Below are 25337 nucleotides of genomic sequence, written 5' to 3'. Positions count from 1 at the left end.
AGCTCTTACTAGGATAATGACCAGCACTATATTTTGGTTTCCTACAGTTCATAGCATTCACTGATAAGATACTCTCCACAATATATGCTGTAACTGATGGTTTGGAAGACAAACTTCAAAAAAATTACATATGGAACCACTGGTCAGAGTTTGTATTTTCCGAAAGGTCAAAAAAGAATTGGAAGAGGACATGCATTCCTGAAGCTATGATTATGATTCTAGCTTACAGCTAACTGGAAACAGCAAAAGAGCAAATAAATTCACATACAACAAACAATACTTACTTTGCTTCTCTGCCAGCTAAGATCATTTGAAAGACACCCACACAAGCACCTCTCTTGCCTTCCCAGTATTCAGGATTACTGTCCAGTCTCTCCAGAACATCAAATGCTTTCGCTGAGTAGTAAAACTGACCCATCTGTATAAAAAGAGAAACATTACATATTCCTGAGTATATGACCATCTTTCAGAAGGGGATTAAATATTTTGATCTTGGTTTTCTGAAATCAGCAGTAAGGCACAGAAGCAACATGCATTTTCCTGGTTTTCTCCTGGCAGTGAGTGACACAAACAGGCACATTTCAGTTCCTTGAAGGAAAACAGGCGATATTATAACATTATTATTGTAGGTCTTTGAACACATTATAGACAAACTGCACTGTGAACTTTGTGAGTTGGCTATGACCAGCTCTGTTCTTGTTTTGATCATATATAGCTAACACTAGCTAACAGAACTTCTTTCGTGCCTTTGCTTTTTACAACCAGCATTAACCTTTAAAGTATGAGTGGCCCTATTTACAGTAGGTACAAAGTCCTCTTAATATCAGATTCAAACTATGTCAAATGTTTTAAAACAGAACTGATTTTCCTCATCTAGAGATGGTCACACAGGCAGATTTGGATGTCTTTTGGGTTTAATTTAGAGCTAAGTTTTACTCTTCATTGTTACAGTACAATACAAAATAAGATTCAGTGGCACTTTAATCCAGAATTTTCCTGAGCATAGGAAAATTCACTGTGTACCCTATCTTTTCTCCATCAGTTTCTCTACTTGTAAATGGGAACAAAAAGCAAGTTGGTTGATACATTAAGTGGGAAAGGAGTAACTACAATAAATGTAGCTTTTGAAGTTAGTAGAACTCATGTGGACCTTATTTACGACTGTCAATTTTCATCACTTGGGCAAGCCTGAGTAGCAATGTTGTTTGTGGCTATGCATCATCGCATGAGAGAACACAGAAGGCAGACTGCACATAACCTCCCATTCATTGGTGGCTAGAAGCCTGCATCTGCTGAGAAAACAGGGCGAGCTGTGGGAGTTGTATTGGGATACTTAAATCAGAGAAGTACAGGTACTGCAGAATGAGTAATAATTCTCTTTTCTTCAAATTATGGTGATTTTACCGCAGAGACTGGCAAGCACTTATCAGATGGAAATAAAGAGTGAGCATAAACAGTTTCAGACTTCTCAGCTAAAAAGAAAAAAAATGAATACTGATCTCCCCAAACTGGCAACTAAATGAGTTTCATAACATTTGATGAATGAGAGTGAACTGTTCCATTAAGCAGATTCCAGTCGAATGTCTTCCTTCTATCTCACATAAAAGCAGGAAGAATGCTTCGCCCCAAATCAAATGCTGTTCCCTATATGGTTAAGATGGGCTTTTCCATGGAGTAGTAGCAAGAGATTAGCCAGAAGTCCTGCATCCCAGTATGACAGCTTTCTCACCAAACAACTCCTGAAGGCCAGAATAAACTGCTATGAGGCATCCAGCTACACCTGGTCCAAGGCAGCTGCTGGCCTTGCTCCATCCGTGTTCATTTGGCATTCTGTTGAATGAAGCCGAGTGTGACTGCCTTCTTCAGTTACGGCTGTGGCACTCTCTGCAGACCTCCAATATAATATGGTATTTCAGAAGCAACTGGAGAATGTTACACAGACTCAAACAATGTGAGCCTTACCATTTAGTGGGAAAGGTACAAACAGCGGGTAGTGTAGGAAGATAAGTTGTAATGTTACAGTAATTATTTTTGATAGTCTTCGCAATGAAATTCCTTGGTCTTTGGAGCAGTCATCTATGGCCATGTGTAGATAATGTACACAGTCTGAAACATTTAGTCCTGTAAGTGCAATTTTTAAGAGTGCTGGATAAATCAAAAGGTGGAACTGCTTCTCCTCTAGTGTACTATATGGTTTTGAGAGGAATCTAGGCAAAGTAATCCATTTATTGAAGTAAAACTCAAAATGACATAGAGATCAACTCACTTTCACAGTTGGCAGTCACCAGAAACATCTAAGGCCTAGACACTAGCTTGACCAAAAAGACCATTTTAGGGTGAGATGGTGAATGGAATACTTAGAGATGCTTAAGACAGAATTCCCTCAGTTTTGGAAGAGTGCTTTTGAGATCACAAGGCAGATTGTCTCACTTACAGTTAAGTATTCTTTAGGATTTTGAGAAGCATGGTACTTTCAGATGAAAGAAAACAGCAAGAAAGAATGTTATGGATGGTATGCAGGTATTTCTGCTCTTTGGAGAGCTTGGCTGAACTGAGAATCATTGGAAGATTTTCAAGAGGACTCTTACTATCTTTCCTCCAAGTTGGGAAGTTTGGTCCCTGTATCTCTAAAAAATCTATGCTAGTAGCTGCTCACTGTTGTGTATTCATTTATGTTAGGAGTTTTTACTGAACCAATTCCATGAGCTTTAAGTCTATTATCTTTGTTCTGCTGTTCTCATATCTGCCTTCTTAAAGCAGTACACTATGATACTTTTGTGGTCATCAAATTATAATCTGTCTTTACTGTCTACATTTAATTTCAATTAAACCTAAAATGGCTGCTCCCCAAATAACTTCAGCCCCACTTCTAATATAAGTGGCTCATGCCAATACGTTCTGAAAATTTGACGTCCTGTGCCTCACCATAATGCTTTTCCAAAGAACATCCCCTTCTCCCATCACAGAACTGCTATTCCTTTTCTCTAGGTCCCAACACAGTGCAATCATCCTTGTAGATGGCAGAGAGGACACTTGGATCTAGCATCTCATTGTTGTCTACTGACACATGCTGCACAGCAGTACTCTTTGCACAGGACAACCAATTTGTTTTCTCCTATAATGCCATATACAGTCCTCTCAAAACAGTTGGTCTTTATGTGTCTCTACATTCACCCTGTGGATGAAACTCTCATGTTTTCTTTCACATGTTTTGCAGAACAGCAAAGACCTTGATAAAGCAATTGCAAACAGCCTCTTGTTTGCAAATGTTTGCTCAAACTTCTAGTTTGCTATGCAACATTTTATTGTTCTGGACTGAAAAAAAAAGAGGTGCTACTAATATGAAGTTCCTCACTGTAGGTAAATCTCACAGAAAGTTTTCATTTGTCCATTATGAACAAATCTGAGCTAAGTCTCTCTGTGTATAGGCACCATCTAAAGAATAGGAGGTTAGGCAAAATTCTGATCAGCTCCCCAAGACCTCTTCACTACTAATGTAGCTTTGTAGAAATGAGAATTTGGAAGTATGCCAGCAGTATATTAGCACTCACTATTTGAACTAGTAAACATACTCTAGAAACTTAGTACATGTAAAGCAGCATATATTTTAACTTGTTCTAAAACCATCTGTTTACTCTCTGCTTAAGTGGCCACTGTCTGGTCTAGCTTGATTTTTAAAAGCATATCAGTCAGGTCAGTCAACCTCATCTCTTTAAAAATCTACTCTAGAAAAGGTTCAAGAAAAAAACTGTTATGTGCTAGCATGGATCCCACTAGTAGCAAAAGAAACTGTTACTGTATTAATAGCTCAAGCATGCAGTAATTACCAACATTTTAATCAGTGGGTTGTCTACCCAGAAGACCTGTTGGTTAAAAAGCTGACTAGTCCTCACCAACTTACGTACGTTAATAATAGTCATATCACTGTTGTAAGTGAAAATTCACTAGTGGTGACAAAGATAGAAATTATCAAAAAGAATGGCGGTTAGTAAGACAACTGAATTAACATGCCATATACCAAGCTCCCAAGAGAAGGCTCACTTTGTAGCAATCATTTGCAATGAGCTGCAAAAGACTAAAGGATTCCCCTGAGGTCTCCATCTTCAAATAAAGCTTCCAAGCCAGCTGTGGTTTCTTATTCTTAATATCTGCAATAACAACAGAAAGTTGAGATTGTGGAGAAAAATACATCATGCACAATACTCAATGGCAGGTGGAATAAATATTCCTAAACTTCTTTGTTCAATGTAACACCATGCCTTACCCTATGAATATTAGGTTGGGAAGGGAAATTTATCCTGACGTTTTGCCTTATTGGTAATAACAGCAATGCATTAGAGAACACCAACATCATGAAGAAGAATTATGAAGTTTACATCTCAAAATCTACATTTCACAGATAAAATGATAACCACAAGTCCTATGATTTCAGATGTGATTAAAGAAGAACGGAAAGTGTTAGAAAAGGCATTTTATCCAGAACAAGGAGCTGTGGCAATCCATTTAGATGGTGAGACTTAGGATTGTGTGTTCTTACATACAGAAAATTTTAATTGGCACTGAACTGAGGTCTTTAATACTTGGTGCCCACATCATTCTAAACATTCAATTCCCATGGTTCTTAGCAAACAAAGGAGTTCAAAAAAACCCCTACAAGCATAACAAAACTCATCATTATGCATCTACTAGAAAAAATACTACAAAATTCCTGAGTTTTTGTGGTCATTTTAAATTTGCTTATGTGACTGGAAATTTTCATTGGCCTTTAACTTCAAATATCACCGTTATAACACAATTAGAAATGAAACAATCTGAATCTTCCATCTCAGCTCGTGGAAATTTTACTAGGATGTTTCAATACAGAGAATTCTAAAAATTGATTTTCTGAAGATGAGAACCCATTCTGTTTAACCTGAGGTTTATATTGTTAATTCCCAGTACATTCAAGTCTTGGGGAAAAAAGAAAAGGAGATGAAGTATTTCTTTCAAGTCTTACCAGCTACTCACAGAGAACACCGGCTGTTAATGCATAGACCACTCTTGTGCTCTTTCAAAAGAGGGATTGTTTAGCTTTTTATATCTATGTCCACTGGGCCAATAGATATGTTGCATGCAGAATGGGTGGCAATCAACAACAATGAACATGCAACACGAAATCAGAGGATTTATAGACACTTCTGAAGTAGGACACAGGAAGACATCAAACCAGACTTTTTGTTTCATTAGGTCCAGATAATATACACAGTGGCAAACAGCCAGGTCCTAATTCCACACATGATTTGTTGAGCTAATGAACCCTACCTCCTTAACAGGGTGGGGGGAAAAAGAGGAGAAAAGAAAAAAAAGCATTTATGATACCCACTAATTACCAAGCTATCCATATAGAGAAATATAGTACTGTGCTAATTCAGTGACTTCTTACCTTCTCTGCAGGAAGAATTCAATATAAATCGTACAACATTAAACAAAAAAAATACTGTCTAGCATCCAAAAAAGATGCATATCCACTACTTTTTGCCTAATTGCAAATATTTTAGGATTGAATCCTAATCATACTCTGACATGAATGTATTGTAATGCTTTGTAATTTCCATAGTAGCTTTCACCCAGAAAGACGTAATAGTAATTTACATACTTGGCACAAAAAGACCACTACACTCATCATTGAATGGTTGCGTCTGTAAAGAATTCTAGCAGCTGTTTGTGAGCAAATATCAAAATTTTAAGACACATATAGAAGAATACAGCAGCTCTACTGCAACTTTACCAGGAATTTAGAACAGAGAAAGGCACATCCAAGAATCCAAAAGTGCTACAAATTTTTTTATTGATAACATGGTGCTAGTTTTACCTCTTGTATAAAAGGTAGCACCCTCAAAAAGTTCTACATCCCCAGCTCTAAGTCAAAGAACTGCTTTAGCTGAGATTCAAAGGGATGTGCACTCCTACTGAACTACCATGATTTCCCTTTGCAATGGGAGTTCTCCCATCCGAAAAAATCGTATATAAAAAGTTCACAAATAACCAGGTACTGTAGATTGATGAAAAAAGGAAGAAACTGGCATGTCCTAAAATAGAGTCAAAGATAGCCACCCATAGGTGTGATGTGCCTGTCTGGGAAGATCATGTTAGAGATGTTGACCACATCTGCAATATGGCACAATACTCTGAAATAAATCTAGTTAGATTTCATGTGCTACTACTCAAATTTGGATACGATATGAGAACATTTTTGTATTCGGGCACTGTAAATAAAACAAATTAGGCTAGGAAGTCTCAGACTTGAGTCATTAGAAAAGCCCACCTCTGTACTATGCCACACACTGCACGGTAGCCATGTCTATATTGAGGTGCGTACTCTGTAATGTTTTAAGAACAAGTTTGGAAATACCGAAAAATTTTGCTACAGGATATTAAGGATATCAAGAGTTTTCTCAGTTCAAGGGAATAATGGATAAATTTATGTAAGAAAAAACATGCTGGTGATCATAAAGGAAATCCCTGAGCCACAGATGTTTGAATAGGGGGAAGTACAGGGTGGTAAGAAGGAAAATACCGCACTTCTTTGCCTGTTTTTGTCACTCTTCCCTATACATCTAATGTTGGCCACTCTTATCTAAGAGGACATTGAGCAAGACAGACCCTTGGGCCTGATCCAGTATGGCTGATTCTATTTTATGTTTACCCACTTTAGAGTTGTAACCAATCTTTTAAGACAGAAAATCTTCATCCAAACAATTAAGTAGACAATTCAGAACAAAAAAGTTCACAGGTTAGGACAAAGCTGCATTGACAGAACCATAATAGCACTGCACTGAAGCAGCAGTTGCTTACAAAAGCTGTATGTATGAATGGTGCAATAACCACCCACACTATACCTAGTGCAATCAGCTTTTCACTTTCATAGTCCCAAATCCACCTACAACATTAAATTCAATTAGGAAAGTGGACTGACAAGACTGATGCAATAGAGGAGGATCTGTATTCTGCAATGTTGAGAGTAAAGTGACTCACAGCAGCGAGCTAGCCAGCTAAGGTAAACAAAATCATTCTTTATCTTCTCGCTCTGGATCAAAAGGAACACCTGCAGGAAGAAGTAAAATAAAAGATTATATATGCATGTACTTTTAAACAAGCAGAAGGCAGACCTGCCTCATTTCAACATGCAGTTAAGGCTTAAGCCACATGAACAGCTGCTTCATGAGAAGAGTTAAGGTATGGAACTGCAGTGCAGGGGGATATCTCTGTGTCAGGCAGGTGGAGGATTCAACCACTTCAATGCCTATCAAGGGACTTCTGCAGTTTCAAAACGCCAAGCTGTGCCGAGGGTGCGGCCTGCTCTGAACAAGTGCGAGTGGGCAGCCATGCAACACAAACAGCACAAAGGAAGACAGGGTCTGTGAGAAAAGCTATTTGCAATGTGTTTGTTTAGAAAGCAATGCAAGCAATTAAATTAGCATCTTCCTGAAATGCCAGAAGTTTCACTATACATATATGATCCTTTCTTCCCCATACATGTCAGAGATCATTTTGGGTCAGCAATAAACTCTCCCTAACTGATGTGGTTTCAGCAAGGTTCTGAGGCAAAACATTAGTATTGTCCTACATTTAAAAATCTGTTCTGGTTTTACTTGCAGAAAAAAGGCTACTTGTGGCTTTCTGCAGGTATATTTGTTCCTTTACTAGGATGCTATTGGCAAAATCAAAATGCCTTTATAGAAGCAGATGTACATACTGGAAGAGTGAGTTCCACTAATTACTGACTGTTTTATTGGTTAGACATTTCTAACCCTCTAATTTTGACAAAAAAAGCATTATTACTATGAGCAGCACTTTCTCATAGGGTTTATTTCATTATGCCCAGGGAGGTAATCTTTTTAAGAAATTATATACAGTGCTATATGTAGAGATATCTTACAAGTTCATGAGATGCTGGGGAGGGGTAATCTTTCTTTATCTGAAAGTGCCATCACAGTCAAAGATGAGACACCAGGACAGACTAATCAATTTATTTACATAATCCTATGATTTAAAAGCACAGCTACCTAACACAAGTTTGTACAGAATCACTGATAAGAATATAAGCAGGAAAAATGTGGATTAACAACAGCTTATACCCTTATGTTTCTTTTGCTGCCTGGCTGCAGCTAAAGCTTACTTACAGAGTTATCATTTTCATTTTTTATGAACTCAGTATCAGCATGGTCTTGCCAGCATAATTTCAAAAGATACTTACCTGCATTTTCATTAAGCTAACTAAATTAAGCTAAGAGAATTGCAATACATATCCATTTTGCCTGACGCTCTTGGACATTTTTCTTAAGGAGAGATGGAATTTCAGATCACAGAAATTAAGTGAGGTGTTGGAAGAAAAGAAATAAGCAGGGGGAAGACTTTGTTGTTCAAGAAACCTGATGGGTTAAAAAATTAGAAAAAGAGGAAAAACAGAAAAAGATTCAAAAATTATATGATCTGCTTAAAACAAAACTACATGGATTTCTTGGTCTGTCTTCTGATAGTCTTCTGGAAAATGTTGCTTCCATCTTCATAATAGCTATTTGCTTCTGCATATTTTAGTTGTAATTAAGCTTCTAGTGCACAGACACAAAAAGTGCTGTGTATAGAAGTTAATCTCCTCCAGCTGCATCTGGATGCTGCTGAATAAGATAGTGAGCACTTCCTCTTTTCCTCCCACATCTCCCAGAGGAAGAAAATGTTTTGGTTTTTTTTTTTTAAAAAAAAACTTCTAGGGGACACCTAGCAGCTCTTAACTATTCAGTGTCTTTTGCTTAACATGTTCTAGTCAGTCTGAACAATAAGACTGCCTGGGATCCCAGACAAAGCGTAGGAAATCTGATTAAGAGGGCATTCTTTGATCAATTAGAGATAGCTGCAAGCACTCGTGATGCACCACAAGCAGCATGACTTCCCATGTACCTCACATTACCAGAATAGCAAGACAATCTTTTCTGAACAGTGTTCACTGAGAGTTTCAGTTCCTCTAAGAAGGCGAAAATGAAGTTCCACACTACCTGTTTATTTTCAGCCAACATTAATATTTGGGGGGAGGAAAGGAAAGAAAGAAGGGAGTACATGGAAAACATTTCCACTGTTGTTTTTTTAAAGAAAGTAAATACATACCTCTTCAGCCTCACTAGAATTGCCCATGGCAGCTTTGGCTTGGGCGTAGTTAAAGTTAAAAGTGTCATCATTGTAGAAGTAACTCTGGAAAATAAGCCACACAGACAAAAAAAAACTTCCACGGTATAGTAACATTAAAAATAACCCCCCCCAAATCTGAGTCAGACTATATCAAGACAACGGGAAGGAAAAAGAAAAACCCACATTATGAACATACGGCATTTATAAACAGTGGGTAGAAAATTATGGACTGGCTTTCCATCCTACATTTGTGACTACAAACATAGCTGAAACATTCCACAGTATTAACCATGAGAGACCTGGAGAATGCTCTGAGCTCAAAGTTGCAGTGGCAGCTTTTATGGGTTTAATTTTCAATCTGGGCATGTGGAGACATGCTGTGATGCCATGGTTTCTTTACCTTCCCCAAAACTTACAAGTCTAGGGCGGTGAATAGGCGGCTGACTCCCTAATGGCTTAAGGAGATGAACAGTTTGTTTTTCCAGGACTTCTCAAGGTTCAACAGGAGATCCTGTGGATCTGGTTTTGTGACAGATGCTGGTCTGACACACTGGGTCATGTGATGGAGGTGGAGCTGCAGCACTGGACTGTAGCCAGGGAACATACCTTGTAATACGGCTTCCTTAAGCGCAAGCGTTGCTTACAGGCACCTTCTCCCTATGTGAAGTGCAACACTTAAGTTTTTTTCTACCATAATATTAGGCTGGACATAATCTGATCAGTGGTATGTTACGTTGATCTAGCTGGTAGATCTTGTTGATCTAGCTGTAGCTTTTCTGACAAGCTGTGTGGGCCAATGCAGGAAATATGATTCTAGCTATAGATGAGCCAGATCTTTGGGTTCGACCCAAACAGCTGAGATTTAATATTGGTCAAATGTCCAGATTAAGTGTAACTCAGATTACCAAAAGTCAGCTGAGCACATGCTCCACATTCAGTGCTATCACCACAATGCTGCACAGGTAGGCCTGGTGTAGGTAACATGATACCTTAGCTACAAGCATTAATGGGAAGAAGCAATGAGGATTCCTGCCAAGCAGATTTGCAGTGTTCATGAAAAACACAGTAAAAGAGCAAGGTGGTTTATCCACTGCCCAAAGCCACTGCAAGAAAAGCTTTCCTGGGTACGTAACAGCAAGGTATAGGACACGGAACTGCTTTTCCTTATATAACACCTGTGGGAGAAATGGAGGTTGTGTTAGGCAGTTCAGTTTTTAGCTAACTTTTGTTTTGTTCCCTCACTAGGAGCGAGGAAGAGGTAAAATTGCATTTGGGACTTTATAAGGGATACAGGAAGCAAGGGACAAGACTCTTTCCCAGGGTGCTCTATACTCTTCTGTTACGGAGAGACACTTGAGAATCTCCTCCCTTCCCCGTCCCTAGCAGTCAGAAAGGGTATTGACTGAGTCCTCCTACATACATCAAGCCAGACACACATGAGGGTAGGCGGGGGTTGCCACCATTTGCCAGATGTCTAGGTTTCACTCAAATAGTCTATGTTAGGGTCTGGAAAGAGCTGGCAAATACAGCTTGCTACAGGAAAGCATATGGATGAACCAGTCAGGTGAATCTGAAGCTCAGTTTGTGGAACATTTCTGTACCTTTAGGGTGAACTAACTGGTTTCAAAGTATGAGAATGGCAACACTTTGCTGTATTCCTCCTCAGTGCTGGTTTTGGGTGAATCAGCACAAGTCCCAGTTAAGCAAAGGTGGTGAGCAAGATGCTGGTTTTACTGCATGAATACTTCCTTCTGTTCAAATAGCCCCCACTGTATTTTTGAATTAACATGGAAAAAACTCTATCAGCAACCAAACTCAAAATCTGTGTCATTCCATCCAGGCTGTATTAGTGCTAGAGATCAGAAATGCTGCAAAAACAAAACTGTAGGAAACAAACTTGGACTGCCAATAGTGCAATGCGTTTGTGTCAGCTAGATTATTTATTTATCTTCAGAATGGACACAGTATCTGCACTGCACTCCACTCTTTTGGGGTCTTTTACCGGTCTTCAATCTTTCCATAGAACTAACCGTGCTCTGAGTGATGTCTGTTTCAATGAGATGGTCAGATACCCAGTGGAACAACGAAGCGTTCCTTGTGACCAGAACTAAGCTGACCCTGAATTAGCCTGTCTTCCCATAGGATCCTCAGTGTTATAATGTCACCCTTAGGCCAGCTGGCAATACATTTACAGTAAGGTGTCCTCTGAGACATTCTAGTGCCTGGAGCAGTTTTAATCAATCATGGATGAAGGTGTTTTTTCCTGAAAGAATATCATGCAAACAATCTTCACAAAGTGTACAGCCCTACCTAAAAAGCTACAGATATCTTACTGAAGTCAATTCCTGTGAAATGAAACACACAAAGCACACTGGAAAGCCACGTAAATCTTGACAGAGAAATGGTACAGGAGAAACAATCTGCATCCCTGAAATCAGAACAGGAGGGGAGTGACCTAACTAAGCCTGATCAGTCTCAGCTAGAAAATGGTCAGTATCAGCTATTTCAAAAGGACCATGCAAAGAAAGCTGTAATAGGCAGCAAACTTTTGTCCCTAGTCCTTGCTATTTATCAATCAACTGCATTAAGTCTCAAAGTACTAGCACATATTTTATTTAAGCTTGGATCATTTTGCAACTTGCTAGATGCAATCCATGAAGCTTTCCAAACTTGTGACCTCAAGGATATACTATGGCAATGAGTTCCATAAACCAAGAAAATGTATCTTCTTAGAAAAAAATGTCATGAATTTGCTGCAATTCCAGCAAGCCGTATCTTGTTTTCAACCTCTCCTAATACAAATGGAGGTTTCCAATCTAACTTGTATATTCTAATCCTCATTTTGTATCATTTGCTTTTCTAACTTCTCTTTACTGCAAATAGTATCTCTCTCTCTTAAGACAATGTTTAAATCTCCAATAATTCTCTGAATCACCTTTCTTTCTGCATTTGAAGAGGGAGTGGCTGGTGTTTCAAATAGGAGTATATAGTTATGTGATTATATGCATCAATCTTTTCTATATAAATATTCTTTACATAGCTTAATATTTTGTTACATCCTTATGAATGCATTGATGCTACAAACGTGAAAACTGAAGGAATGACAATACAAAGATCACCCTTGACTAAAATGGGTCATATCAAAACAGGTGTATGATTACTGAATGCCACCAAATCCATTTATATGTGCAGAATTTGAGTTTTACGTACTGCAGAAGGAAAGGACCATGGTCATTAACATATCAGATGTTTCTGGTGAAAAACAAGTCCCACAGATCTTGACTGGCCATAAGACTGACCTGCTATATGCAGGGACCAAAATATCACTAAATGTTATCAACTGATTGATCTAAACACATCACTTAGAACCTGCAGTTGACACCATAACTTGATAAGCAATAAACCATCAAATTCTGAAACGAGGTTTCTGCAACGTATCACTACTCTGACACTCCTAAATCTAACAATGATTGTTTTATATATACATACATATATTTCCTCCTTAACTACTACTTTCTTCTATAACTATTTCACACTGTTACATTATCCTGGAAAAACTGTAACACTGAAATAAATTAATCTGCGTGACAGACCAAAGATACAGAGAAAGTGGATTCTGCGCACCTGTGTGCTCACAGCTTTCTAACAGGTGATAAATGGAAAAGATGCCTAACAGCATATCTCTGCCTCTTTGACAACTCACCTAATAGAAATCTATCTCTGAGTATGGAACAAATAGACACATACAACATTGCTGTGCTGTATGTGGAATATAAGCAGCTTTCTGTTGCACATTGGCTTTTTTTCTGCTGATTTATTTTGGCAAACTATTACAGTTCACCACGTGGAGAAGCCCATTTTACAAGCAGAGATTCACATATGCATGTTGTAATATGCAACAGTAACACTCCTCCCTTTTTTCTCCTCTTTCAACCAAAAAACTAAGTTTAAAAAACCCCCAACCAGTTAAATAACCCTTCCCCTCCCGTACGCACACACCATAAAATCTTTTCTCTCAAATCCGATGAGGTAAGAACACTCCTTTCTCTAGCTGATAAATATGGCAGGATTGAAGATATGCATACCTGTACCTGTCACTATTTCTGCCTCCCTCTTGACAGTGTTTCTAAACATTAGATCTATTCCTCACCTATATTTTCTTCTGCATGGGACCTTGCTAACATCTTATAAACTAGCATGGACAAAATCTGTGCTCTTCCTTTTCCCTTCAAATTTTCTTTCCAGCCCTTCCTACAATACTTTCTTTTATCCCCTCGCAGATGCAGAATTGCCTCATTTAATCCCTTCCCTTTAACACTGCTCTTACCTCATGCCTCTGCCCTATCCTCTGATCTCCCTTCTGCCCACTCTCAGCTGCTTAATTTCTGTTTAGCATCTTGTTTGCTTCTGGCTGTTTCCTTTACAAACACTAGCCATGCCTTACTTTCCAATACTAATCCTGACTCCACTTGCCTCTCCAGATGCTACCCTTCTCTGTCTCACTTCTAAGCTTTCTTATACACCTTGGAGGCAGTGATTAAACTCATTTAACTTTAACCTTTTCGGGTTGGAACTAGTTGTTTAAGAACCTTTTAAAGTAAATGGAAGGAGATGGGCATTTCTATCATGTGACTCACTCCATTCTAAGATAAGTGTCAGAAATAGAAACAATGAATTCTCCTTTGGAAATTACCATATGTCTCTGACGGCTATAGAAGATGACCAGGTGATTACTTATAACTAGAAGCCTGACTTTTAGATGGCTCAAGTTATACAAAATGAATCTCATATTGTTAGTTTCTAGCACTCAGCTTCTCCAATTATATACACTCTCCAAACTGTTTTTTTATCTCTTCATTCCACTGCCACTTGTGATTTTCTCAGTGGCCTCTTCCTAGCCAAAGTTTAAAAAAATTTTCCAGCTTCGTCCTCCTTGACTCATCAGCTGCTTTTGCCACCATTGCAACCATGGTGGAAATCATCTTTTTCTTCAGGTCTCACGCTCCTTAGAGTATCATAATTGTCCTCATCTGGCATACCTCTCTAATCATTCTTTGAGAAGACTCTCATTCCCCTCCCCACCAAACGCAGAGTTCTCACTACTTTAGTTTCAAATTACTGGAATAGGACCGCAATCATTTAATCATGTAGTCAGAATCCAGCCTCTCTCTGGGTCCTCACATCTAATTTATAACTGAACATCTTTAAGTTATAACCATTACTATCCATCGAGTACAGGTGATCTGATAATGTTGCACTACAGTAACTGCAGGCTCTTTCTCTTATTTGAAAAAATGCAACATTGCCTGCAGGGAACCACTCATATTACTTCTGCAAAAGTAATATTCCTAGCTCACTGCTTTGATAATATCGCCCTACCTTAGCCCTTCAGTGGATGCTTTCTCTAAAAAATATAAGCTTTATTACTTTCAGGGTCCTTCATGTCCTATCTTCCTTATGGAGTCTTGTTCATCAAACTCCTGCCCCCAGATATCAACCACTGACAAAAATCTCCATCGTTCATTTGATAAGTTTTTAAATGAACACTTGTTTTATTTCCATGCTGCCCAAACACATAAGCCTCCACAAACTATCTCATTATCTTCCTTTAATTATCTTCCTCTTTTTCTGTGATGCCACCAAAAAGCCTGATAATGGTTAAGTTGCAAGCATGACGATACCATAATCCACCATTGTGAACAATGCTATCTTATTGTTTCTATGCATTTCAATCCATTTGCTGTGTTTACAAGCTATGCCCCATTTTAGAGTTGTTTGTGTTTCAGTATCTTTTTCTGTTTACATACTGCCTCACACAGTACAGTCTTAATTCCACAGGCAGTGATTCCATGCATTACAGTACTACCTATACTAAATAATAATACTAACCTTGACTGAATTGAGGTAAGTCAGGACATCACCAAACTGTCTAAGCAGAAAGAAGCAGGAGGCCATGCACTGTCTCCCTGGAATGGTATCTAAAATTCAAAAGAGAAATGCAAATTTTTAGAATTTAAAAATTATGTGGCAATGGAAATTAATCCCACAGATAGCTGGCAACCTGGAAAGCAACTGTGTCCTAAAAATAGTATAACTTGCCTTTTCAGGCAAAGGATTATACTAGAGGTTAGAAAAATTATTAAATCATCTTGTCAACTCTCTCTACTGCGTACAATAACCATTGCAAGATTGCATTCAACAGTACATTCTACAGTGACAAATTGTTTGAGTAACAGGACATTTTCCACAGAACATCATCTATGTAGCATAATTTTAACAATAATCATTCTATTCTTTGGAAATGATACTTGTTACAAATCCTGAGTTTGTTATTCTAAACTCATTTTGTTTTCATGCATTTGGGATTGCCACACTGCTCACAAACGGTAAAGCCATAAATAAGTTTGGCAGATCAGTTCAAATGAGTGTCAGTAAACTTTTACACTATGCTGTCATCTATCCTGAAATTGCTAGCTGTGTTACTGAAAAGCTATTTCAAAACTTTTTTAGAGATTTTTAAAATAAATTTACTAGGAATAATTTTTGTTAGACCCAGCCAGCAGAGATTAGGCAAAGACAGAGGAACCCAAGTAGCAAGGGGAGAGATGTATTCCCAAGTGGGTACTCTGCCAAATGACCATTAGAGGGCATGTTGCTCAGTGCAGAATGGTGGGGTGGCAGGAGGCAGTAAGGTCCTAAGGCCTTATCGGTCCTGAAGTAATCTAATCTTGCAGGTTAGCTACCATCAATTCACTCACAAAGGAAAATGAAATTTTTTTTTCTGTATACAGAAATTTTGTAAGTTTGAAGGCCCCTGTCTTTGACTCTGCATCATTGCACAAAACACAGCATTTCCCTAGAAAGCTGTAAATTCTTCTTTCCAAGGTCAGGTAGTAATTATTGCTGGAAAGCATCATATAAGATCTCAAAACACATTTCAAAGAAAGGCAGAAAACTCTCATTTTTTATCCTGCAGCACCAGGAGATACTGGGCTTGACGTTCTGTCATTTCCTTATAGAGACACTCCATCCTTATCCACGGCTGAACCATATTAGTCAGTTCTCTGTCTTAGAGAATTATTTCATTATTTATATGGTATTCACTTGGGAGCAGAACCTGGTCTGTTTATTTATCTGTCATTATCATTATCATTACATTTATATGCCTTGGCAGGACAGTAATAGAAACAATTTTTTTCAGTGTTCCTCTACTCTTGAGAATGCTGGTATCTCAAAAATGTCCCTTTCCTCTCACATGCAATTTTTAAAGTTCATAAGCTCACAGTAATTTATGTTAAACAAAATCTAAGAAAAAGAAAAGCACAGAAATATTTAAAGAAGACTTAAAATCTGAAAATAAATTTTCACTAGAAATAAATCACAATAATGAAACATTAGAAAACTCTTTTCCCATAAATGATTGAAGAATTTCCAACTTTCAGTATCTACTATCATATCCACATTTTGGCAGGAAACTGTGTTATCCCAGTATATCATCCTCTATGTACTTTTAATGAATGATTTCATTAAAAAAACCAAACTATACATCTGTAACATCTGTAAATCTCATACAACTCAGCCACTAATAATGCTAATGACAAGAAAGCTAGAGTTTTATAGTTCTCATCCATCCCATGTGACTCAAACAGGAAGAGGAAAAAGTTCTCCTTTTTAAAATTACTTTGGGTAACCTAAAAATACCTTTAAGAGAAGACTGCACAAAGTCCAGAGGAGATGTGCCATTCCTCCTTGCAACACTAGACAGGCCTGACTCGTCTTAAAAAAGAGGACTACTGAAAATGAGAGCGGTGGTGTTCTCCATTATGTTGGCAGTGTATAGAGTAGTTTTTAAGACTTATGCTCTGCATCAGAAACACTGCATTTCATGGAAGTGTTAATGCTAATTTATTTTCACTAATGTTACATTCACTAATGTTCCTTTTGCCCCATTTCCTCCTTTAATTATCTCAGAAATCTGATCTCTGTTTCATTTTCTACCAAATTGAGACACTGGGAAAAGATCACTTACAGCATGAGAATTAACTGTAAAAATCTAGTTATATCCTCCTTTGTAATACCATTTCATAAGTCATTTAGGAGTGAGAATTCTTACTAAGCTTAAAAAAAAACCACCAGTAACATGGAGCTGTTGTTCTGGGTGGTATTTATTGCTGCGAGAGGGTGAGCGTTGACTGCTACACTGTAAGTGCTTCCTTTTTTTCATTTTTCGATGCTTCTCCCCTCTTAAACTGCATAGTCACTTCCAAAACATTTAAGCATTTCAACTCATGTTGGGAAGTACTTTCATGTGAGCTCTGTTCACTCTATGTTCCCTGATGGTCTCAGCGAGAGATCTAATTAAAAATAGCAAAGATTTAATTGATGACCCCAAATGACCTTACCAAATACAGAACACAGTTTTCTTCACAAACTAACTGTTCTTGCTGCTTTTTCCTTAATCTAGTCATAGGATTTCTGCAGTTAGCAAAAGGAAGTCAGAAAGACAGGAACCAGGTTTGTGAAAAATCTTTCACTTTCATTTTAATCTATTCACTTTTGATAATCCACACTAAGATCAGGAGGTTTGTGGGCCCAATTGCCAGATTAGAAACAGCATAGGATTTCTTCACTTTAATGAACACAATCTAGTTTTCCATTACAGATCTGTGAAGCAGCTAGCTAACTTGATAAAAGACCTTGATCAGACAATCTTATGGTGTTAGCTCCTTGCAAGAACTAGCACAGTGCAAATGCTGAAGCACGACTGCCATGCTTGAAGAGTATGGATGGCTACTTAGCAAAAGCCCAAGTACACAAACAGCAAGAATTCGGTTCTCCATTCTAAATCCAGCAAATAAAAGGCAGCAGATCAAAAATGATCACAACTATTCAGCATAATGGTTAATATGTTAAGTTACGTAAGAACATAAAAATAGTCGTATTGCATTGGCCCCAAAGTCTATCTGGTTCAGAAGCCTGCTTAATAAGTATATCTGAAAAGGAGTATATTTTGATTTCATACATAAGAATACATAATATGGTATATAATGCCATTCTTTTGAAGCTCCTCACTGCTTCCAGCAATCTGCACTGAGAGACTTTCTAAACAGCACTGAAAATTGTGTGTTAAGCTCTTCTCCTATGAACTTCTTTATACCTTTTGGTTTCTGCAACATTCCGCATCGAAGAAGTTGTGTGTTATGTGAAAAAGCACTTCTTGCTGTTTGTTTTAAGCATCTTGCCTGATGTTCTACTTCAGTGCTCCTTAGTTCCTGTGTCATACAGTGAATAATTCTTCTCTATTCGTCTTCTCCATGTCATTTACCACATTCTGTATCACTAACATAACCAAAATCAGTCATCACCTTTCCAGGCCATGTAACCTACTTTATTTAATCCCTCTTTGTTCAAGATGGTATCCCTTTCCTCTGACCATCTTTGCTCTTCTTTTTGTACCCTTTCTTGTTCTACCATATTCTTTTGAAATGTAAGAACCAGAACAGCAAACAGTATTCAAGAAAAAGGAGAATCACAGCTGTATACAGTGGCACAGTGATGATTTCCCTTTTGTTCTTTGTCTCTTTCTCCATAACTCCTACTACTACTCTATTCAACTTTTCTACTGCTTCTGATAATTTTATAACTACAGTTAAGGGGTTTATTTTCCATGTTTTTTTCCAGAGGTACTACTTTACATTTATCAAAACTAAATTTAATTTGCATCTTATGACCCCAACCTCTTATATTCTTCCACAGCTTTCATAGCTGTGGGAGCTTTCAGTTTTACTATTCTGAGTAATTTTGCACCATTGCAAACTTAGTCATGTCACTATTTGCCTCATATATCTTATTATTTATGAATATAAGGCCTTTCTTAAAGAAAAAAAGTCTTTCAAGTCTTTCAAACCACGTGCAAATATTTTATCCTTTTCGCTGCTATTGCCCTTGTAATTTTTTGTTACAAGTGAGAAAGGTTGTTACGTAGCTCCCCTTCCTAAAATTAAGTACTGTAGAAAATTTCTGAGGTTTTTACTCATAAGTGGATTTTGAATTTGACTATACTCAGCTCACTGTAACAGAACTGTTTTTTGATCATAATATTTCAAGTCAGTTTCTATGTAATATCTGTACTGGTCATGAATCACCTGTTCATTTGTGTGTTTTCTTTCTAGTCTTGCTAAGAAGACGAAAATTTAATATTTAAAAATTCATTCTCAGTATCATGCCATGTCATTGCATTCACCCAGTCAATATGGGCTCTGACTATTATCTTATTATCTGTCTCCATAGAGCCTCTTAACTCTTTAATATGCCAGTCACTGTTACCATTCAAACTGGCTGGTGAATAATTTAGTTTTAATACTATATCTCTCCTATTTGAGCATGTAATTTTAAACACTTCTGTGTTACTCACTGATAATGAAAACATATTTACTTTATTTTGAGCTAGGGTTTCTATAATGCTTAGAACCATTTCTGCACCAGCATCATCTACTTAATAAAGCCCAGTTGCAAATTAAATGGAAAAAATATCCTGTATGTTACCTCCCTTCTATCATATTTTTTTAAATGATTTTACATTTATAGCCTGTTCTAAAACCAGATGTTCCATTTATTCATCTCCTTATAAAAAATCTACTATATGTATAGAAGCACTTATACACTTGGTCTTGATGTGTTTGCTTTTTGTTACAGGTCCTACCTAAATGGGACTCTGTCTTTTCTATTTCTTACCTAAAGTTTGTTGCCTTCTGCCTGTCTTTCATTTAAGGATACAAAAATCATAAAATTTCATCTTTAGAGGAGAAGTTGCCTTGAACTGTGTTCACTTCTGTACCTGCCTGCTTTCCTCTGCAAGTCTTTAAAAAGATGACAGGGGAGCACTGAAGTACCAACAGTGTAAAATGTTTTCAGTACTAATGTTTCCATTCAGGTTTAGATGTAACCAATCATTCCCATAGGCTCATATGCTAAAAAAAAAAAAAAAAATCTTTCTAACAAGACTAAATTTATGTTTCTTTGTTTTCTCAACAATTTCTCAAGTCCCAGTCTCTCTATCTTGTTCTACGTATGCTTTTTAAAATGTTTCAGAGTAAAAGTAAGACTTTTAGCTTCCTAACAACTTCAATTTTGCTTTGAAGATATCTTTTCTCTGTATATCTTTTCAGGATATGTCTTCTATCTCTGTATTATTGTTATCCATGTGTGCTATGATCATTCATCACACCTGTAAGATTGTTTATGGGCTTCAAGAGGTCTATCATCACTGCATCAGTCACCCTGTGACTTTACTGGCATCACAAACTCAGTTAGGTATATGCCCACTGAGTCCTCCACCGCTACAGGTCCCCTTTCTGCCTTCTGACAGGTGGGATCCCAACTCCAAGGGGATATCCTCAATGCAAAAAGAATATGGCAGGGAAGGCTCATCAATGGGATCACTTCCAGCTTTCCACTGTGATACTCTCTGTCCTACCACTTCAGCAGTACGGGGGCTGCAAGCCTGGGAACAGAATGGCTTTAACATATTTCTGGAAGTTTCATCAGTGCTGCCCCTCTGTCTCTTGAACTCTTTCTCTTCAGTCACCCAGGACACAGGAGACAGCATTTGGTTTCCGAGGACCATGAGCTGTCTGCATCATATGCATGTACAAGCTACCTGCCTACAGAAATAAATCTACTGACAATGCCCACAAAGGAAACTTGGGAACCCCACTAATGCTGAACTTCTGTATGCTGAGCTTTTTTGATTTGAGATTTTTGGTTTTACTTTGGTGAGGGAAGACAAGGTCTTGTTTTGGTCTACTAGTTTGCTTACTCTTTTTAATCCTTTGATGTACTGTTGAGTTTTCTGATGTTTTTAGGATTCAGCCAAGGAATTAATCCAGGAGCCTCCTTCTCTCTCTGTAGTCAAATTCCTCTTTACCTTGTTATCACCCTCAGTTTCAGGGCACACTCTATGCTAGGACTCTACATATTCAATATGCTTTCATTTGCAGTCCCAGATTTGTACCTGTAAGTAGCTTTCAGCCACACCTGTCATCTAATCAGGCTGTTGTCTTCTGGCTCTACAATGGGGATGATAAGTCAAAGACAAGCTGCCACAGTAGCTATCACTGAAGACTAGCAGTTTGTAGCAGAGCCTCTCTTCAGGCCAAATTGTTATAGTAGGGTTTGAAATCACTTGAATCTTCTATTTTAAACCTGTGCATTTATTTTAGACTATAAATTACACCTTCTGTTACTCATACTATAGCAACAAAATGCCTAGCACTAGCAATACTAAGAGTCAGCAGTTAGATAAAGACATGATGGTATATATTTGAATATCATAAGAGGGATTACATATGGACAAAGAACATTTCAAACATACCACATTCACTGGCTGATCTACCCACCAACTGGAAGAACTGCTGAGCAATTTTCAGATGATCTCTCTAGGAGGACAAAAAAAACCAAAAAACGATGATGACATGAGTTCCAGAGTTGATTCTACAGTACACAGCGAAAATATGCTCCGGGAAACAGATGGGAGAAGCAAAACACAACATTCAAACTGGGGATGAAGGAAAAACAAAAAAGGTAAATATGTCACTGTATGGCCCCAAATACACAGAAACACTGTAAAAAGCAAAGAGGGTTTATTGTAAGCAGGATGGAGAAGCTGAATTCAGTTTGATTAATTCTCAGGACTAGTAACAGAGATTTGCAGTTTAGTCATTCTGGACTGAGTACTACGGGGTGGGGGGGGGGGGGGGAAGAGAGGAGGCTTGGAGATCCTGCAATCTAAATGTGAAATGACTGCTTCTTTCACCAACAGGTCTATTCCAATCCCTGCAGATCCACTCACATCCTACTGCTGTAAACTGGAGAACCTCATGGGCCTCACTCACCGAGCCTATTTCTTGTCCAAGTGCTGCATTTACCACTCCCTTTAGGATGTACTCCTAAAAAAGAATAAAGGGGATCAGAGAAGACAAGGTGATAATTTCAGGAGACACCAAGTAGTGCATACAAAATGACCCTCAAAAATACATTCTACATGTTAGCTAGTCACTTCTGTAAAATGTTTGGTCTGTAAAGAGGTAGTGTGTTTTCTGATAAGATCTTTTGCTCAAAGACGGATGCACCAGAAGGCACATCACAACATATCATCATGCCATCTTCACCATCATGTGATGTGACCAATCATCTAGTGCAATCCTGTTACATTAATGCATAGATCCCACCTCAGGTATGCACACTGGTTAACTACTACCACCCTTACTCCAAAATGCATAGCATTTCTTTTTGGGGCCAAAATATCAAGAGGTCTGTGCTCATGTTATGCTACTGAAATGAGAAGTAGTAGAGATTACAGGATACTCCACTCCTATGAATTACAACTACAGTTTAAGTCTTCTCTGAGCAAGATTTTCTCAGCATGTATCAGACATTTGTCTTGTTCAAATATTATAATTCAGAGTTCTAGCTATACATCTGTTACACTAGGTATTCCTGATAAACCAGGATTGCCCTGTTACACATGTAAACACATGAAAAGACAAAAAAAAGATGCAAGCAGACCAAAAAAGAATGTAAGGAAACAATCTGACAATATTAGCCAGCATGCTAAGTCATCATCTTCGAATATCAACTCTTTTACAGATGCCAAATTAAATTTTATAGACATCATGACAAAGAATACATTTGAGAAGAACTGAAGCAATATATACAAGTAGTTTTGCAAGTCTTAATAGGGAGTTCCTTCAAAGTGTGAGGCAGAAGATGAAAAAAAAAGCACAAAGATTCCCACTGCAAAATGTATCAAGTGGGTGATGATGAATGATATCATGATGCTGTTTATACAATATACATAGGTGGGGGATTTAGGAAAGAAAATGCAAGGAAAAAAATCAGAGGCTAAAGGAGCAGTAGCTGCATAGAACTGTTCAAGTAAGTATTGCCACATCAAGCGCAGCTAACAGGCAGCAAACAGATGCAGCATTTGCGCAGCAGTTCGTGCAGAAGGGCGCAAGAACGCACCTTCGTTTCCAATCCTAGTAGTGTGCGCTTCCTCAGATATGGTCATGACACACCGCAGAGCACACCCCCCAATAGCTGTTGGAATCGCTGCATCAGCTGTGTCAGAGGCTTCGACCCAGACAGACCCTCTGACAGCAGATGCAGCTCTACAGGTCTCAGGCTGCAGGGAGTGCTTGGGGCCCCCTCCGTGAGGCCTGGGCTGACAGTCAGCTCTCCTGCGGAAGGTGTGCTGTTGTTTATGAGTTGTGTCATCAGGTAAGTTATGGGAGGAAGTCAGTAGGCTGCGTAACATCCGAGAAGATGAGCAGGTGATAGACAGGGTATTCTCAGAGACCATACAGTCCAGAAGTCTCGACTCCCCACAGCAGTGGAGTTGCCAGAGGGCTCTGCGCCATGTGAAATGGTACATCACAACACTGTAGAAGGCTGAAAACTGGTCACTTCTCGTAAGAGGAGAAAGGCTCTTACTCCTCCTGAAGACTTGCAATTGAGGAACAGGTTTAGTGCCCTCCAGGCTGAGGAGGAGCTGGGGATGGCTTCGAGGGAAGCAACTGGGCCGACAGACCCTGCGTCATGCGGGAACACCTGGAAGAAGCGGTGAGTGATTGTTGTGGGTGACTCCCTGCTGCAGGGGGCAGAGACACCTATCCGACCTGACCTCTTCTCTAGATAGGTTTGTTGCCTGCCAGGGGCTCGAATACGAAATGTCATGGAAAGACTGCTAAGGCTTGTCCACGTGTCTGACTATTACCCTCTGCTGCTCTTCCACGTGGGCACTAATGATACCAAGGGCAAACTGGAAACCATCAAACAGGATTTCAGAGCTTTGGGGATGGTGGTAAAGGATCTGGGAGCCCAGGTCATTTTCTTCTCAATCCTGCCAATGAGGGGGAAGGATGGGAGGAGGAGTAGACGGATTTTCCAAGTTAACAACTGGCTGCGCCGCTGGTGCTGGCAATAGGGTTTTGGTTTCTACGACCATGAGACCTTGTTTGAAGATCGACAACTGATGGGGAGAGATGGGATCCACCTCATTAACTGGGGCACACATGTCTTTGCCAACAGGTTGGCCAGCCTGGTAAGGAGGGCTTTAAACTAGGAAAGACGGGGGAAGGGGAGAGTTAGAGAGACAGAGTTGTCAGCAAAATGCAGCTCAAGTCAGGATGCCTCCAGGGAGTGCATGCAGCTGGGGGAGTGCGTATGGGACATGACTATGGAGGATCCTCTTGCACCCCTCCTGGGAAACCTGCACGCTTGATTACCCTTTTGAAATGCCTGTACACCAATGCACTCAGCATGGGGAATAAACAGGAAGAATTAGAGATCTGTGTGCAGTCGCAGGGCTGTGATCTCATTGCAATTACAGAGACATGGTGGGATAGCTCACATGACTGGAATGCTGTCATGGGTGGCTACGTGCTTTTTAGGAAAGACAGGCCAGGAAGGCAAGGTGGTGGAGTTGCTCTTTATATGAGACAGCAACTGGAATGTATAGAGCTCTGCCTAGGAGTGGATGAAGAGTGAGTTGAGAGCTTATGGGTAAGGATTAGAGGGCAGGCTAACACAGGTGATGCTGTTGTGGGTGTTTACTACAGGCCACCTGATCAGGAAGAGGAAGTCGATGAGGCCTTCTACAGACAGCTGGAAGTAGCCTCACGATCACAGGCTCTGGTTCTCATGGTGGACTTCAACCACCCTGATAATTGCTGGAAAGACAACACAGCTAGGCACAAACAGTCCAGGAGGTTCCTGCAGAGCATTGATGATAACTTTTTGACACAGGTGGCGGGGGAGCCAACAAGGAAAGGTGTGCTGCTGGACCTTGTACTAACAAACAAAGAAGGACTGGTTGGAGATGTGAAGGTTGGGGGCAGCCTTGCCTGCAGTGACCATGGGATGGTGGAGTTCAGGATCCTGTGAGGAGGAAGCAGCACAGTAAGTAGGATCGCAACCCTGGACTTCAGGAGAGCAAACTTTGGCCTCTTCAGGGACCTACTTGGAGTAATCCCATGGGTTAGGGCCCTAGAAGGAAGGTGGGGAGGGTCCAAGAGAGCTGGTTAATATTCAAGGATCACTTCCTCCAAGCTCAAGATTGGTGCATCCCTAAAAGTCAAGCAAAAGGGGCAGGTGAACTGCATAGCTGAGCAAGC

General features: G+C 39.1%; 1 protein-coding gene across 5 annotated transcripts in view; it reads right to left on the bottom strand.

Annotated features, from left to right (window-relative positions):
- The window catches only part of IFT56 (intraflagellar transport 56), a 50676-nt gene that overhangs the window by 2618 nt on the left and 22721 nt on the right, over positions 1 to 25337 (bottom strand). For 3 of the 5 annotated variants that reach the window (XM_026101101.2, XM_026101085.2, XM_026101092.2), the window contains exons 11-18: positions 22056 to 22109; positions 21536 to 21599; positions 15052 to 15140; positions 9769 to 9819; positions 9142 to 9225; positions 7015 to 7084; positions 4042 to 4148; positions 285 to 418 (exon numbers count right to left, since the gene is read on the bottom strand). In XM_026101101.2, coding sequence (XP_025956886.1) covers positions 285 to 418; positions 4042 to 4148; positions 7015 to 7084; positions 9142 to 9225; positions 9769 to 9819; positions 15052 to 15140; positions 21536 to 21599; positions 22056 to 22109 — 653 coding nt within the window. Of the gene's footprint in view, positions 1 to 284; positions 419 to 4018; positions 4149 to 7014; positions 7085 to 9141; positions 9226 to 9768; positions 9820 to 15051; positions 15141 to 21535; positions 21600 to 22055; positions 22110 to 25337 lie in introns of those variants that run through there. The other 2 variants (XM_026101110.2, XM_064511479.1) reach the window with 2 other exon arrangements.

Source organism: Dromaius novaehollandiae, chromosome 1 (genome assembly GCF_036370855.1).
Source record: "Dromaius novaehollandiae isolate bDroNov1 chromosome 1, bDroNov1.hap1, whole genome shotgun sequence".
NCBI classification, from domain to species: Eukaryota; Metazoa; Chordata; class Aves; order Casuariiformes; family Dromaiidae; genus Dromaius; species Dromaius novaehollandiae.
Note: the sequence above shows the minus strand (reverse complement) of the source record. Positions and strands in the feature narration are given on the sequence as shown.